We start from the raw sequence: 17,771 nt of genomic DNA on the forward strand, positions 1-17,771 counted from the left end.
ACAAAAAATGTAATTGTTTTCTTTTATACCCCACCTTTCTCCCCAACGGGGGCTTCTAAAAGGCTTACTGTGGGGAGACCATCTTCTGCAGAATAAGCAACCATGACACGTGATCCATGTCTGAAATCAATAGTGCAAAATGCTGTTTCCCAACAAATGCATATATCAAGAAATGCTTTCCCCCTTTGTGTGATTTTTCATCCAAAAAAATGACTTATTCGCGTACCTTCTCTCACTATCATATGTTGTCATGTAGCCACATTGGATTGTCACTCTGCCTTACTGCTCTCTATGAGATTCCTGATTGATTGGAATCACTGCATAATCTAGAAAGGAAGAGCAGCCAGAGAGAGAGAGACCAAAGAGACCACATCCAGGGGAAACAGGGTACTGAATCATATGAAATAGAGAAGTCTTGCAAATTTTCTCCCCACCCAGAATGCTAACCTCTACCTGGTATGGTTGCCAACCACCTGGAGAAAAATGGCCTACTCCCTTAATTAGAATGTTGTTTACCAGGTGATGTTATTTACTTCCCTGGTAACATCAGCAGCAGCACCTGCCGATTTACACATATTAAGCCTCTGTTAAAGCGGCAGCAGGACACTTTTTTCGTCCAGGTTGCTGGCCATGCTAGTACCTAGAAATCAAAAGTGGAGGCTGTCCAGGGCAGCTCTCCACAAGTTTCAGGCGCTGCCTCAATTCAGAGCCCATAGGCACAGCAGCTGCAAAACTGATTGCTGCAGGACTCTTTGAGCTACAAAGAACAGAAGATTAATATTGGCCCTCACTTAAAAATGCAAACGTTCCATCTTAGCCTGAAAGTACAGGATGATGCTGGCAGTTGCCATTTTTAAAGGGATCTCTGCCTCAAATTCTTGTGTTTGCCGCTGCAGTGGGGTTTATGCTTGTCTCCTCCCCCCATTGCACAAGCCAGTGCAGCACTCCCACCCTATTTGTGAACTCACACACTGGAACCAAATCCAGGCTGTCCCTAGCAAGTCCCATTGAGCACTATGGAACTTACTTGTGAGTAAATATGTATACAATCAGGTTACATCATGTGCAGAGATGGTGGGGTGGAAAGAAACAAGCTTCAGTGGTGTGCTTTGCTTTCAAAGAATGCATCAGTCTCTGGTGGGGGGAGCATAAGAGCATTCCCTTTGGGGTCTAAAATTACATAATAGCACCACTACAAACGGCAGAGAAAGGCTGTATTCATAGAAGGTAAGAGCAGCCCTTCTGGATCAAACCAACGGTCCACCTATTTTAGCATTCTGTTTCCAGTAGTGGCTAGATAGATGCCCTGATAAGGCCCACAGGCAGAACATGGCGACGTATCAGTTAACATATGAAGCCGCCATATAGTAAATCAGATCACTGGAACAGTGAGCCATGGACTATCTGTCTAGTTTGCAGAGGAGGTTCAAGACCTCATTCATTGGCTTTCCCTCGGATTGTTACTCAGCATAAGAACATGAAAAGACCCCAAAGGTCCATCTACTCCAGCATCCTGTTTCCACCAGTGGCCAGACAGATGCTGCAAAAAGTCCTACAGGCAGAACTTGGAGGCAAGGGCATCGGGCAACCAGAGATATTCGGTCTCTGAACCTGGAGGTCAGATTTGGCTGGCATAGTTACTAACCAGTGACAGACCTCTCCTCCTTAAATTTGCCTGACTGCCTTTTAAAGCCATCTAGGCCAGGAGCCATCACTACATCTGGTGGCAGTGAGTTCCACAAGGGAGCTAGGTGCTGCGTGAAGCATCACTTCATTTTTGTCAGCCTAAATGATCTACTTCTTTTTGATCATTCTCTCAACTATTTTACAAAGCACCTCAGAGCTGAACTAGACGAGACAAATTACATGAGTCTATGCGAGTGGCCAGATTCGGGGGTTTTTCCTCACCTTCCTGTATCTCTTTTACCCCTGATGAACTCGTGTCCGTGGCTCTGCTCTGTGCACGTGTCAGCAAAAAAGCGGTTTACATTGGCAAGTGTCCGTGGACCGTATCATCGAGTTGCCGTTGCAGAGTGGTGATTCTGTTTTGCTTCCGCTTCCCTCTTCCGCACAGAAAGGCGATAGGGGACAGGGACGGTTACAGGGGACGGTTTAAGCATGCGCAAATTGGCGGTGCATGATGGGATCTTGGAGAAGCGCAGAAGAAACCTGTGCCAGCACGGACACGGGATCAAGCACATTGTGGCCGCACTGGCAAGTGTACAGGAAAGCAACAGAGAGACACATGTAAGTGTCATTTATGTGTCATTTGTATCGTGTAGTTTAGCTCTCATTAGGCCAGTGATGATGTTTTGCACAGTGGCCCAGGAGGGGCCCAGGGGCAAGGCCTTCCCTCCTGGCACTGGTCTTTAGAGGTTTGCTGCCTCTGAATGAATCCACTGAATGCACTTTTAGAGTCATCTGTGCATGTGGCCACCACTAAGGCCGCTGGCCAGCTATCCCACAATTTAAGGACCCATTGAGTTAACAAGTGCTTTCTTTTGTCCATCCTGAAACTATTGCCCAGCAACTTCTTTGGGTGCTTCCCCCCAACCCCAAGTTCTAGTTTTATAGGAGACAGAAACAAAAAAATAACAAAACATGCCCAACTACAACTAAATAAAACTTCGGTTCACAATGACCAATTTTAAAAAAATTTATCCAGATATGTAGTAGAATAAACTATGCCAATCAGAGTTTCATTGTGAATTCTGATCTAAAACTAGAGAGACACTACTAGTATGGCAGTATCTGAGAACCAGTGTGGTATAGTGGTTAGAGTGTCAGACTAGGATCTGGGGGGATTTGGGTCAAATCCCTGCTCTGACACAGAAGTTCACTCACTGGGTGACCTTGGGTCAGTTGCACACACTCAGCCTAATCTACCCCACAGAGTTGTTGTGAAGATAAAATGGAATAGAAGAGAATGATATAAACCACTTTCTATCCCCATTGGAGAGAAGTGGGAGGAGCGATAAATGAAAAAAAAATAGCCCCATTAATCACTGGTGTTATTTTTGTCCATCATTTTTTAACAGGATTCCTGCAGCAACACTGATTTGCAATTTAATTGCAGGGCTTCTGGCCTCCAGTCCAGACTGCTTTCCTGTGCACTGTGATCCGATCAGAAGTTTCTCTTGGCACTGCATGTTGGGTGCCAGAGACTCCCTTGTTTATGGGCTTTTAACACCGCCTTTTTATGATGGCTCAAATGCTGGGTGAACATGAGAGGCCTTTCCCCCTCAAACACTGCACAGAATGGTCCACTGCTAATATTTCTTGCCTCCACGCCAAAGACAAATAGGCCCAACAACCAGAATGGACAGATTTCTGGCTTGATTTATGTAGCAGCGCCTCCAGCTGGTGGCCTAAGAAAGTACATCACTAAGGTACGAAACAGAATCACATTTCTGAGAAGGTCCAAAGTTTAGGGTGTTGGTGGTGATTTCATTGAGATCAGGAGATGTAGAGGGCCCAAGTTGGAAGTTCATTCTTATGACAGGATCTGTTTGCATCATTTCTGAAATCAGAAACTTTGCTTTCAGGACTCATGTGTTTATATGAACGGGATGGGATCATGTTGGGACGGCATGTTTGTACTGGCTTCATTCTCTTTTTTAAAGACCACATTTAGCTCTGGAGCGACAGGTTGCAGGCCTCTGCTCCAGGGTCTCCCCAAACCTACAAGCCGGGCGCCTTCAACTGGAGATGTCAGGAAATGTTTGATATATTCCCATGTGTTCTGCTACTGAATTATACTTCCTTCTCAAGCTGGACATTTGTTTCCAAACACAATTCAAAATGCTGGTTCTTTAAGGCCCTAAACGGTATGGGACCACGGTATCCAGACCATCTCTTCCCATACCATCCAGCCCACCAGTTACAATCTGCCTCCCAAACTCTGGTCTCTGTGCCCCTGAGGTGAGGCACATGGTGACCAGAGACAGGGCTTTTTCATTGGCGGTACTTCTCTAGAACGCGCCCCCCCCTTTTGAGGCTCATCAGGGGCCCACCTTACATTCTTTTAGGCCCCATGCTAAAATACATCTCCCCTCCCCCTCCCAGCTTTAAATTAGGGCTTTTTCATATCAGCTCTTAAAATTTATTTACTTACTTGATTTATACCCCAGTGGGGACCCAAAGTGGCTTACATTGTTCTCCTCCATGATCTCTCCTGTTTTATGGATAGTTTGGGGGCTGCTTATGTTGAACTCAAGACCACACAATGATGTCACTTTGGGTCAGCTGGAACAAGAAGGGAGTCTTTTAAAGTTTAAATTGCCCTCGGTGAAAATGGTCACATGGCCAGTGGCCCCACCCCCTGATCTCCAGACTGGAGATCAGGGGGCGGGGCCACCGGTCATGTGACCATTTTCAACAGGTGCCCGAACTCCGTTCCACCACATTCCTGCTGAAAAAAAACCCCAATCATCATCATCACAAAAACAACATTCGCTTTATATACCGCCCTTCAGGACAACTTAACACGCACTCAGAGCGGTCTACAAAGTATGCTATCCCCACAACAATCACCCTGTGAGGTGGGTGGGGTTGAGAGAGCTCTGAAAGAGCTACAGCTGACCCAAGGTCACCCAGCTGGCTTCAAGTGGAGGAGGGGGGAATCCACGGCAGCACAGAGGAGCAGGCAGGGGAAAAACTCTTGTTGCCTTCCTGTGCAGGTGCTGAGCTAGGGGTTCAATCGCATGCCTGCAAAGAAATGGGGGGGGGGCTAGTTAGTGGGAGTGGTTGTGCTGCTGCTGCCTGACCCTGAGACAGTGGGGCCAGGTGCTGCTGCTTCAGCTCCAACTTTGACTTCCGACGCCACCACTTAGAACTTTGCTTCGCAAGGCCCGTCTTCCCACGTTAAGTTCAGATTCACTGAAGCATGTTGTGAGGTCTGTTCAGGGGCAAATCGATTGCTGTCCAGTTCCCAAGTCTGCATGTAATAGGTGAGGGAGGTTAACACAATACTCTTAACTAGTGTAATTAAAAAACAATTTATTATGAAGCATATCCATCATATGGAAAATATCCAAATGTGTATTAAAAACTTGTATTCAAAACTATTTTTAGCAAATTTAGTGGGTTGATTCTAAAGTTAACATGCAAGCTTCTTCATACATCCTTCTCGGCCGCCCTGATACGCTAACATGCCCTTACTGTAAACGGTAACTATTTATGTCCAGTAGTATCCTTTAACGGTTGCTCTGCCCTGAGTATTTTGTCCCCTTTCCTACCCCTTTCTGAACCCACCCACCATTTCCCCTTTTTTGCTATAATAAATCTTCTTTCCATAAAGACATTTTTGGCTTTCTTAGTACATTTCTCCAGGATATTTCTTGGAATCTCTTCCAGTGTGCCAGATCACCTGGGCGCTACATAGTTTGCTGTAAGGTATTTTCCAGGGTTTTCACCCTGTTACTTTGTTATTATGCTAGAACTGAGAGGGTTGGTCTAGATGTTCTCAGGAGACACCAGAGTGGTGGCAGCTTATTACCAGGATGCTTTCTAGGGAACCCTTGGTCTAACGGAGATCTCCAGCAAGGCAAGTCACCTTTCCCCCCTTCCTACCCATAACAATTTCAGGACTTCGTAAATATCAGCTTCAGTACACCCCTTAACTGACATACCCCCAACTACATCTCCTTAACTATCTCTCTTTTCCTTTGATTTTAAAAGGGGCCTCCCTACCTGGTTGCAGTTATTTCCTAACCAACAGGGTCCTGTATTACAATTTCAAGTTTGAAAAATCAGCATTCATTCTAAGTCATATGCATTAAAAAGTGAAATGATGTAATTAAAACCTTTGTAATATATCCAAGAGTGTGTGAAGAAGTCATTTTGTTTGTGATGGGAGTCATTTTGTCACAGTGGAAGTAGAGAAGGAGGCAGCAGAGAGATTGGCCCATGCTTGGAAGCAACTCGCCTGGCATACTCCGAATATTCCAGAAGATGTGGTGGACAGAGAAAAAATAATCTCGGCTTTTAACACAAACCAGAGAGGTGGAAACACTCCAGGAGGTCCTAAGGAAACTTGACATATTTCTGGGCAGCTTTTCCACCAGTCACAATGGCATAGGTAAAACACGCAATGGTGGGAAGGGCAAATGAACCATACTCTATTCCAAACACACCAAAAGATGTAGGACCTCACCTGGTTCCAGCTTCCTATACGTCAAAACTGAACCAGAACAGGGGATCTACCAGAAACATGCCTTTGACACATTCTATGGAATTCCACACATCACCAGCAGCTGTGTATGGAAACCATCTCACATGCTGCATCATGTGCCAAATGTAGAAGAAGGTCTTTCAGTGGGCCACCCACTCCCCCTGTGATCTCAGAGTCTTAAAGATGGAAACAAAGGCCATACATGTTTAATTACTGTTGAATTAAAAGAGGATGCTTGGCTGCTTCAGTTTCCATGGTGACCACATCTGGGTACCAATTGCCATGGCTCCCAGGAAGGCTCCCCTTAGGGCTCTTCTCCATTAGCAGCGGGACAAGCAATGCCAGTGCCTTTTAAGCCACAATAGCCATCTGGGATTTTGTGTAGGTACTGCTGGTGGTAATCTTCAGCATAGTAGAAAGCGCCAGCCTGCCGGATCTCAGTGGTGATCGGTCCCAGTAACTTCCTAGCCAGCTCCTGCCACAGTATGACAAAATTAAGAGAGACAAGTAGGTCAGATAAGTAGGTGAAAGACATGAGTGAGTACCAAACCCAATCAACAGCAGAGTCCTGCTCAGAGTTGCACTTGTCTCAGTACATATATATCATTGGACTTAGAAGCATGTAACTCTGCTTAGGATGGAAAAGTTCACCCTAGTCACTGGTGAGCCAGCAGGCATTGTGGATTTTAGGTTTTTTGACACAGTAAGCCTGAGAGTTTGCTTTTAGGTCCTTCTGTACATCTGCAAACATGCATTTTTCACTGTTGTCGCTAACTTACAGTGTTCAGCTTTGAAGGATAACATTAATAAATGCCTTTATGCCCAGAATAAATCCCAGAACAAGTGGAATAGAATTTGCAGCAATTATTCTCTGGGATGCTCAGAGGTGTCTTAAATCAACTCTTTAGAGAAAACAAATTAGAAGGTATAACAAAATCATGTGAGACTCACATAATTGTGTCTATATAAGATATGAAAAAGATAAAGATAGCCATATCCCAAATTTCTCAAGTCTGGGGTGTGGTGAGACTAACTTATCTTTTCTGCAAAAGAGCAGTAAGGATTTTAGAAATTGTATTTTATCTTGAAGGAGATGCTTAAAGGAAGGGATGGCGTATTTGCCTTTTGTTTATAAGCTCATTCACATACGCTAGTGTTTTCTGTATTTTTGCGATTGTTTATGCAATCAGTTCAAGAATAACCAGACTAATTTATGCAAAGTTCTTAAAAGAGTTGACCACTCTTCAACAGCTGCAAAAAGCAGTCACCCAGGAAAGAAGGGCTTTGCCTGTAAATAGATGAAGTGGCAGTCCCTGCTTGAAAACCCCCAGTAGCAATTTGTATACGTGGAACTGACGGAAATATGGACAGCTTGCCCACTGTTGTGGAAGAGCCAGTTAACAGTCGGTAAAAGATACAAACAGAGCTCATTTCGAGGGGGAACGCGCAGGAATGCAGTTCTGGCAGTTCCTCAAAGAGGTCACATGTCAGGTGGCTCCGCCACCTGACATGTGTGACCCGTTTCAGCATGGGACCCGTTTGGGACCCGTTTCAGCATGGATTGGGGCAGAAACGGCCAAGATTGGGCCTCGGATGGGTGGTGGATCACTCTCCCACTGAGCAGTGGCCCGATCCTGACCATTTGGGGTCCCTTTTCAGCCATTTTCAGCCCCTTTTTGCCATTTTGGGCCCAATTTCGGCCCTGAATGGCCAGGATTGGGTCCAAAACAGCCACGATAGGTGATGTCAGGGGGTGTGGCATATGAAAATCAGTTATGCCAATGACACACTTCTGGTGATGTCAAGGGGTGTGGCATATGCAAATCCGTTATGCTATGAGTTTCTCCAACGCTTTTTCTACGAAATGACCCCAGGATACAAATAACCAGGGCTTTTTTTCTGGGAAAAGAGGTGGTGGAACTCAGTGGGTTGCCCTCAGAGAAAATGGTCACATGGCTGGTGGTCCCGCCCCCTGATCTCCAGACAGAGGAGAGTTTAGATTGCCCTCTCAATCTAGACTGTCTGGAGATCAGGGGGCGGGGCCACCAGCCATGTGACCATTTTCAAGAGGTTCCGGAACTCTGTTCCCCCACGTTCCCCCTGAAAAAAAGCCCTGTAAATAACTTTGTCAGAATATACATGTGTGCATTATATTGATATACCAGCAGTTAAGGGAATGGTGGGAGGAATGCCTGGCACGTAGGAGCAGCAGACCACCAGATCATGCTTCACACAGCCTAGTGATTCAATAGTTAATGCATTGCTTTAAAGTAATGGCTCCACAGCTCTGTAACAGGGGTTATGATTCTCCATAACAGTGGTTAGAGTGTCAGACTACGACTGGAAAGACTTGAGTTCAAGTCTCCACTCAGCCATAAAATTCATTGAGTAATCTTAAGCCAGATCCTAACAGGGTGTTTCCCATCCAGAGTTCTGTGAAGGAAAAATGGGACAAAAATGTAATGGTCCTCCTGGAATGTTCATCTTCTATGGCAGCCAGCCAGTACTGGAAGTTTGGTATTGGATGGGGTGGAGAGTGCCCTCAAGTCATAGCTGACTTATGGCGACCCCTGGTGGGGTTTTCATGGCAAGAGACTAACAGAACTGGTTTACCAATTAATGTGAGAAAAGAACAAGGAGATCTTTTCCGTTACATGGTGACGGCAGCGAGAGTACTATTCGCAGCAAAATGGAAAGCAGATACTTGTCCTGGGCTCTCAGAGTGGAGAGATAGGATTTATGAACATGCCTCAATGGCCAAACGGACTACCTATTTACATAAAAGATCGATAACTGAATTCTGGGAAAAATGGAAGGACATTTTTTATTACTTAGGCCAGGGCTTTTTTTTCATGGAAAAGAGGTGGTGGAACTCAAGACTGCACAATGACATCACTTTGGGTCAGCTGGAACAAGGGGGGGGGTTAAAGTTTAAATTGCCCTACGCAAAAATGGTCACATGGCTGGTGGCCCTGCCCCCTGATCTCCAGACAGAGGAGAGTTTAGATTGCCGTCCGCACCGCTTGGCAGTGTGGAGGGCAATCTAAACTCCCCTCTGTTTGGAGATCAGGGGGCGGGACCACCAGCCATGTGACCATTTTTAAGAGGTGCCAGAACTCCATTCCACCACGTTCCCGCTGAAAAAAAGCCCTGACCTAGGCAGAAAATAAATGATATGGAAGTTCACATAATTAAAATATGCTAAGTAGAGGAAAGGAGAGGGAAAGAGAAATATAATGTCTCCAGGCTTAGAGATATATCAGATTTTTGTTTATCTGAATTGTTTAATTACCAAAGCCACTCTATATGTACTGTTCACATACTTATTGTTTATACATGATTGAGTAAGTTTTAATTTAATGTCTAATCTAGAATTTGTATAATTTTCTTATTATGCACTTACTTTACTATACTTTCTTTCTTTTAAATAAAATTCTTTATATATTAAAAAAAGAGAGAGAGACTAACAGAGGTGGTTTGCCATTGCCTGCCTCTGCAGCCCTGCTCTTCATTGGAGGTTTCCCATCCAATTACTAACTGAGGCCGACCCTGTTTAGCTTCTGATGAGATCAGGCTCACCTGGGCTATCCAGGTCATGGTATGGTACTGGATACCAGAATGTAGTATTTGGAAGGGCACAACCCCCCTTTTCTACTGAAACTAACCCAAAGCACATGTAAATGAAATGAGGGTATAGAATCAGAGCAGAAAGGGGCCTTACAGATCATCTAGTCCAACCCCCCTACCCAATGCAGGAACAGCTTAAAGCATCCCAGACAAGTATTCGTCCAGCTGCTCCCTGAAGACTGCCAATGAGGGGGTACCCACCGCACCCCTAGGCACCCGATTCTGCTGCTGGATGACTCTTCACATGACTTCTCCAAGCGGGACATTTCCAAGTTTCTCCTAGATATCCCCCCTCCTTCCCCCCTGATGTTAACATTTAAACTGGGGCAGAGACCTCTTGCATGCTGTTAAGTGCTAGACACATGGATGGTGCTAAATAAATAACAACCTAAATATGTAAAGTTTAAATAAAACAAAGAAAGTTTCAAGTCCTTATGACAGGGAAAACAGAAAAAAGCAAGCCATCAGTGCGGGGATTTCAGAAGCAGAGGAAGATTGCCATTCATCAAGAACTGAGGCCAACAGTTTCCTGGAGAGAATCCCCTTTTCTTCTTGAAGCCTATCAAAGGCAGAATAAGTGACGTTAACCAATATACTTGACCTTTCCTTCAAATGCCCAGCCAAGCTGTTTGTTTGTTTTTTTAAAAAGTATACACCAAAGACATCTTTGAGACATTTCAGTAGGATGGGTGTGTTAATTTCTGATCCACAGGGGTTTTGGTGTTGTTGTTGTTTTACAGGGGGGGAGGTTCAAAAAGGGCATCCACTACCTATGGAAGTGGCACAGTGCACTCCGACACTTTGGCATTCTACCACTTCATTGTATTGCATGTGATCTTTTTGGTACTCCAAGAAAAGCAAAAAGGATCAAGTTGGTTTCGACTGATTTTGAATTTACCAGTTGGCTGGTAAATCTCCCTGGATCTCAGTTGAACTTCCATGCGCACGTGAGATGCTGTGTAGATGTGCAGCTCCCATCTAGTCCTGTTATTTCAATAGCTGTTATACTCTCCTTAGTGTGATGAACGTTGTTTTCAACGGAAACTTCCATTTCCAATACAGATGTTTTAACGGTGTTTCCTGGCAATGTTTTAAAACTCATTTTACAGAATATCTCAGGCCTTATTTTAGTAGATGGATGTTATTATTATTTAGGGAGACACCTTGCATATTCTTAGGAATGAAAAGACAGAGTACAAATCTCTAAAACAAATCAACACTTACTTACATACATTGGCATGCATTATGAAATCAACTCCCATTGTTTTTTGTACACCTAGAACTTTTCCCCATTGCACACACTGTGCTCATTCAAGAACCAAAACCACACGCCAAAGAGGCTTGCAGGCCTCTTTGGGGAGGAGGGCAGCCTCTAATACTGACATCATAACAGAACTGCCCTAATAGCTCAGACCAGTCTGATCTCATCACAGCTTGTAAGCTAAGCAGGATCCGTGCTTAGATGGGAGACCCTCAAGGAAGACAGGGGCTGTTATGCAGAGGACGGCCATGGCAAACACGTTTGCTCATCTCTTGCCTTGAAAAGCCATACGGTGAAACTTCATAGGGTTGGCATCAGTCAGCAGCGACTCAAAGGCACACTTTACCTTTCACAAATAGCAAGGAATGAAGTGCCCCAAAATGACCACACGGGGGCTACCAAGATTCCCATTTAGCTTCTTTTTTTGTTGCTGTTAACTGTTACTTCCTTACCCTAAAGGATGTCAAGGAAATGAACGGTGATCTTCTGGGATTCCAGAAGGAAAGAAATATAGAACCAAAGAGTGCACCAGGCTGATTAACATGCTAGAGGTTTATAAAACAATACACGGTGGAGCAAAAATGCAGCGAGAGAGAGTGTGTGTGTGTGTGTGAGAGAGAGAGAGAGAGAGAGAGAGAGAGCACTTTTTTTCCTCTCTCAAAACAGTTCAACAGGGGGAAGGGCACCTGATGAAGCTGATGGGCAGGAGAGTCAGGACATACTTCTTCATGTGACACATCATTAATCTGTGGAACTCACTGCTACAGGATATGGTGATAACCACTAGTAGATAGCTTTCAATGGAAATTAGAGAAGTTAATGAAGAAGGGTAGGTTGATTTCCTTGTTGGGCCCTTTCATTTTTTGAACTGGTTTAAGCCATCTTGAAGCCTGCCCTGGGCTATAAATGATTTAGTAAATTAAATATTTAAATTATTACTGTTATCATTAAAATGACGTTTTATTTAGATATTTAGATGCCCAGTTTTTCATCCCAATGAGGACACAAAGCAACCTACAACACTGTTCTCCCCTCCTCCAGTTTATCCTTACAACAACCAGCATGTGAACTAGAGGTTAGGCTGAGAAAGAGAAACTGGGTCAAGGTCACCAAGGGGAGCTTCCATGGTGGAGTCGGTATTCAAACCTGGGTCTTGCCGACCCAAATCTGGCAAGCAAACCACAATACCGTGCCGGTTCTCTTGACTAATCATACACCGCAAGCCGACGACATCAGATCAAAAGCTTGAGGCATACACCAAAAACTGACATGTATAGTGGTCACTGCCAATTCTTTTCATCTGTTTGCATTACCTTCATCAATGGCGAAATAATTATATTTCATTGCAGAAATAGTTACGGAGAATGATAAACACGTTCCGCCATGGCTTGTGGCTTTTACCTAGGGAAGTAAAGGTAGGAAAAGGAGGCAGGTGATTGGCTTAAAGGAAGGTGAGGGTTTTATCTGAGAATGTATAGGGGGTGGGGAGAAAGACGCTGGGCTTTTCAGCCTTCTCTTTAAATGCAATTAACAATGCTGCCCACTTCAAAGGAACTGCCAGCTCCAGAGGTTTTCCAGCCAACAAAACGGGATTGCGCATGGGGGGGGGGAAGGGGAGGGTGAAAGAGAAGGCATGTGGTTCTCTAGGGCTAGGAACAATGAGGCTTATCGGCAGCAGAGTTAATTCACATGCAGCATGGATAGCGCGTGCAAGAGAGCCGATAAGACAACACAGTTAATTAACTGGAACCCAGCTGGGCCTGGCACCGGCAGAAGAGCCACCACAGCAAAAGAGCAGCGGAAGTCTGTGTGTGTGTGCGCGCGCATGTGCTTGCAATACAGTAGTCTATAGCTCTGTTCACATTACGATGAATGCAAGCATATCTTGCATGCATGTTCGTATGTTTATAAGAAAGGCATAACTGAAACCAGGGAACAGTACCTGGATAAATGTGTGGTTTCAATCACATGTTCAGCTGCACATGTGTTGAATGTCACTTGAGAATTACTCGATGCATACATAAAGAAAAATCGATTGTATGCATGTTCACTCAAAATAGGGCTCCTACATACTGGGTCACAAATCCAAAAGGTGGTTTAAACTCTCCATCAGCAGGAAAAGTGTGGATGGGATTAACCAAAAATTCAGTGAGATAAACTGCAAGTGCTCCAGACCCCAGAGCAAGAGGGATACGCCCCGTCCAACTGGGCTGCCTGCTACCAAAAACAACCACAACCACACCCTTTGATAAGTAGGTCAGCATCACTAGAATAGAAAGGGAAACCAACTTTGGTACAGGTCATCTACTTTCTATCCTGAATAAGGAGAAGTGGTTCTCGGTACATGGAAAAAATGGAGAGGGGTCATAATTCAGGAGGAGAACCCAAGCTTTGACTGCAGAGAGTGCCGGTTCTGGTGTCTCCTGGTTTAAAAAGCATCTCAGGGAGCTGGGATAAGAAAGATGTCTGGATGTCCTGTAATGTCGGGAGTTCCACAACTGGGTTTTCGACTTCAAAAACAGCTACTGGAAGATCCAATAGGGATCAGCAGCGCAGGACTGGAGGAAGAAGGGTTTGACCCTTACTCCAGAGCTATTTCACCAGTCAAAACAGCCCCTAGTTTATGTTGCTTAAAGTATTGAGAATTGCAAGGAAGGAAGGAAAAAGAAAATAAACCCAGGTAGCTGTCTTCTAGAGATACGAATGTGGAGGCCAAGGATGGATCGGTGTGGAGACCACCCAAAAGAGATTCTCTTGTTCCAGGAGAAAGAAGAAAGAGAACAGGATTGTAGCCTATGCCATTGTATATGGTATATCACTGATATATCTAATTCTCGATGTGGCCAAATCTGTGGATGCTTAAATCCAGATACTGGAGCCATGAACAGACAAGATAGATCTGTCTACAAACCTGAAAAGATGCATTTATGGCATTATTTACTTATTTAACACATTTAGGAGCTGCCTTTCTACCTCACGGCACTCAAGGCAGCTTATAACAGACATAAAAATACATTTAAAAACCTCATAATCTATCAGTCAAATTGAGTAGCTGCCTCCTAAAGATCCAAAGGCTAGGCACATCTCCCTGGGGAGGTTGTTCCGTCATAGTTCTGGGGATTTGTTTTCCCTGCCACTTTCTTTTCAAGTGAGGGATGAGGCCACATCGGTGGGATGCCAAAAGTGGTCAGCTAATATGAGGAGCAATGAGGGGCTGTATATGTAAGCCTTAACCCTTTCAAGCAGGCTTTTGCCACCGGCTGCTGACTCACCCACCCTCCTGGAGGACATTGCGGGATTAGCTGGTTGTCAGTTGCAGGACCAAGCAGGAATCTTTGGGGTTCACCTGATTAGCTTGCTTTGTGATATAACTAGAAAAGGTAAGTTAAAATAAATAGGCCTGATCTTTGACTGGTTAGGCCATACCTGAACAGGGATAGGGCAGGCTGCTTGCAATAGGTCGCACCCTGAGGCATCAGGCATGATGGGCGGTGTGTCCGGAGCAGCCCACCACAGGCCTTACAGTGAGGGCCAAGCTACACGTGACGAATGACACTTGAACAGCAAGTGGATTCGGTGGAGAGCAAGTGGAGGGCAAGTGAACAGGGAGGAATACACTTGCCGTTCAAGTGTCATTCGTCACGTGTAGTTTGGCCCTGAGTTAGATTTGGGAAGCAGCACTCTTGGTGCAGAGCAACATCTTTTCAAACATGGTAGAGGTAGGGAGATGAGGCTTGGCACCCCACAGCACATTCTATGTGCAGGTAAGGATAAACAAAGCCAGCAGGTCAAGTTTGGAGCCAGAGGGAATCTTCCCAACAAAGGTAGCTGTCAGTAGGCGCCTTAGCACAGTCTACTATTGAAAATGGCACAGTGCACAGGACTAGTTTCTTCAACATGAGCTTGCTTGAATACTCGGGTCATCTGGAGAGGTTCCACTCTGTGAACCACAGCAGGTGGCCTTATATGACAGGGTCTCCTCGGTAGTGGTACCGTGATCACAGAACCCCTGCAAGGCTCGCTTGGTCTTATCTCTTCCATTCTTTAAGAAAACAGGTCAGAATTCTTTGGGGCTGTCTTTAGCTATCTGATGTGGATTGAAGACGGGCTGATACAGAGCATCATTGCAGAGCACCTGCTTGGACTTCTGAAGGGTGGGAGTTCTCCCGTTGCTGATTTACTCTTGTTTTTATTGTGCAGTGGGTGAAGAAAGCTCCTCTAGAATGGCAACCCCTTTGTCCACAAATGTCTGTTTCAAGGAATTCAAAATGGCGGCCAAGCTCCAACCTTCTCATGGCTCTTCTTTTGACTATCTGGTGTCCAAAGAAAGATGAGAGTAAGCCATTATGTTTGATTGCCTGGATCTGGAAAGCCAAGGATACAGGCTGTGGCTCAGTGGCAGAGCACCTGCTATGCATCACAAGGTCCCAAGTTCAGTGCCCAGGACCTCCTGTCAAAATTATCAGGTAGGAAGTGACATGAAGGACCTTGACCTGTGGCCCTGGAGAACTGCCGCCCATCAGAATAGACACTGCTGACACTGATAGACTAATGGTCTGGTTCAGGGCAGAGAAGATGATGGGAAGGGGAGAGATACGGTGCCTCTGGCAGTGGCTTGCTTAATCTGTGTGCCATCATACGAACATCCTCCAAATACCTAAAGTTTTCAGTTACAGGTGGAAGAAATACTCCAAATTTCACAGATTCCACTTTGGGATGCAAATGTGAACCTGGGGCTTGGACGGAAGGTGCCCCCCTAGCCCAGTACTCTTTTTAGCTTGTGTTCCACTCTGGTGCTCAGAATGCGTCTGGAACAAGACAATGCCTTTGAGCTACGAGAATGGATCCCAGGTGGTTCTGGCCTGCAAGGAGGCTAAGCTCCCCTTGGAACTATTAATAAATGCCAAGATATTTCTTCAGCCACAGGCAGGCCGGGGATGAGCTAAGCTCTTGGGGCCCTCTCCAGGGAGCACAGAGCAAGCGCCGGCCTAGTATAAAGGCTCCGCAGAGGAACAGAATATATGAATAACAGATTGCTCCTAGAGGCAGCATGCTGTCCCCCCTGCCCTCTGGGATGGAGGCGATTGAATATTTTCTCCCTGGAGGGAATATCTTTGCATGTCTAATGGGCCATTGGAAGCAGGCCTGCCAGCGAGTTGCTGTGGGACATGTCATCCGAGTTCTGGGGACAGAAATGGATTCTGATCTCAGCAACTCTGCCCCAGAGCCAGAGATAACTCCTCAAAGGTGACAAGAGGAGGTATTCCAGCTGAATGCTAGGGGAGTAGGCCCCTTATGACTGAATGACTGAATGCAGACCGTCAACATTTAGAAGCCCTTACAGATGCACGGGGTGGCCTGCAAAACATATGATGAAGCAGCTCTCTTCAGTGGAAAACACAACCGAGAAGCAGCCCTTAGCAGGTCAACAGACTGGGAAAGGGAATTCCTATAGAGTCACTTAGGAGACAGCTCATGCGAGTACGAGTAGATTTAATTCCTTTGTTGAAGAAACCTGGCATATATGATCTCGCTAGGGCAGGCCACTGCTAGTATGCTGATTCCAGATCTAGGACCAATACCAGCCCTTTAATCCACCAGGTAGCAGGAGAAAACCCACTGGCCTGCAAGCACAGGGCATCAGAAGTGACAGCAAAGTCACCTGGCAGGAGAAAAGAGCAAGAGTCCAGCAGCACCTATAAGACTATCAAAATGTGTGGTAGGATATGAGCTTTTGTGAGCCACAGTGCACTTCTTCAGATACACTTCTCCAGACTAACACAGCTCGATCTACCTGGCAAAAAGAAGAGACAATCTCTGAACCTGCTCATGGTAAGAAGAAATCCTGTCTGCCACCAAGTAACCTCACCCTGCTGTCTTTCCACTCCATGCCGTGTGCGTGCCAAAAGAGACAAGTGCTCTCCACACATTTATTTTTGTTTTACTGACAAGGTTTTAAGCCTGCCTTTCCACCCTCATAGCGGCTAACAAATTGTTAGCCAAGGCAGCTAACAAATTAAAACATATCTATTAAAATCCCGTATTAAAACCAGCACACAAATACATCATTAAAATAAAACCAGAGCGTATAATGAATACAAAAGATAAAAATAAAAGTTCAGCTGCAGGGAGGGAGGAGGGATAATTGAGGGAATGCCAAGGGAAACAAAAAAATCTTCGCCTGCTGGCAGAAGATGGCAACAGAAGAAGACAGGCAAATATTTCTGTGGGGAGAAATTTCCAGTGTCTTGGTGCTACTATGAAGGCTCTTTCTCAGGTTTCTGCCTGCCTAGGCTCTAAAGGTGGGGGTACCTGAAGCAGGGACCCCAAAGATGACCACAGAGGTCAGGTGGGTTCATAAGGGAGTAGGCGGTCCTTCAGGTATATTGGTCCCAAACCATATAGGGTTTTAAAGGTCAGCACCAGCATCTTGAATTGTGCCTGGACACAAATTGTGCCAGTGCAGATGAGCCAAGTCTGGAGGGATATGGTCCTTACAACCCTCTCCAGTCAGTATCTTGGCTGCAGCATTCTGCACCAAACACTTCTTGAGGGCAGCCCCATGTAGAGCACATTGCAGTAATCTAATCTAATCTAGATGTCACCAAGGCATGTACCACAGTGGCCAGATCTTTTCTGCGCGGGAAAGGCTGCAGGAGGCTAACCAGTCAAAGCTCTAAAAAGCACTCCAGGACACAGCTGCCATCCAGC

At 45.4% G+C, this 17,771-nt stretch overlaps 1 protein-coding gene across 1 annotated transcript in view; it reads right to left on the bottom strand.

Annotated features, from left to right (window-relative positions):
* Window positions 1-4,981: 4,981 nt before the first annotated feature.
* The window catches only part of LOC129343715 (mitochondrial peptide methionine sulfoxide reductase-like), an 87,077-nt gene continuing 74,287 nt past the window's right edge, over window positions 4,982-17,771 (bottom strand). Inside the window, exon 6 of the mRNA XM_055000090.1 lies at window positions 4,982-6,647. Coding sequence (XP_054856065.1) covers window positions 6,477-6,647 — 171 coding nt within the window. The 3' untranslated portion in view covers window positions 4,982-6,476. The remainder of the gene's footprint in view (window positions 6,648-17,771) is intronic.

The sequence above is a fragment of the Eublepharis macularius genome, chromosome 15, assembly GCF_028583425.1.
Source record: "Eublepharis macularius isolate TG4126 chromosome 15, MPM_Emac_v1.0, whole genome shotgun sequence".
NCBI lineage: Eukaryota > Metazoa > Chordata > Lepidosauria > Squamata > Eublepharidae > Eublepharis > Eublepharis macularius.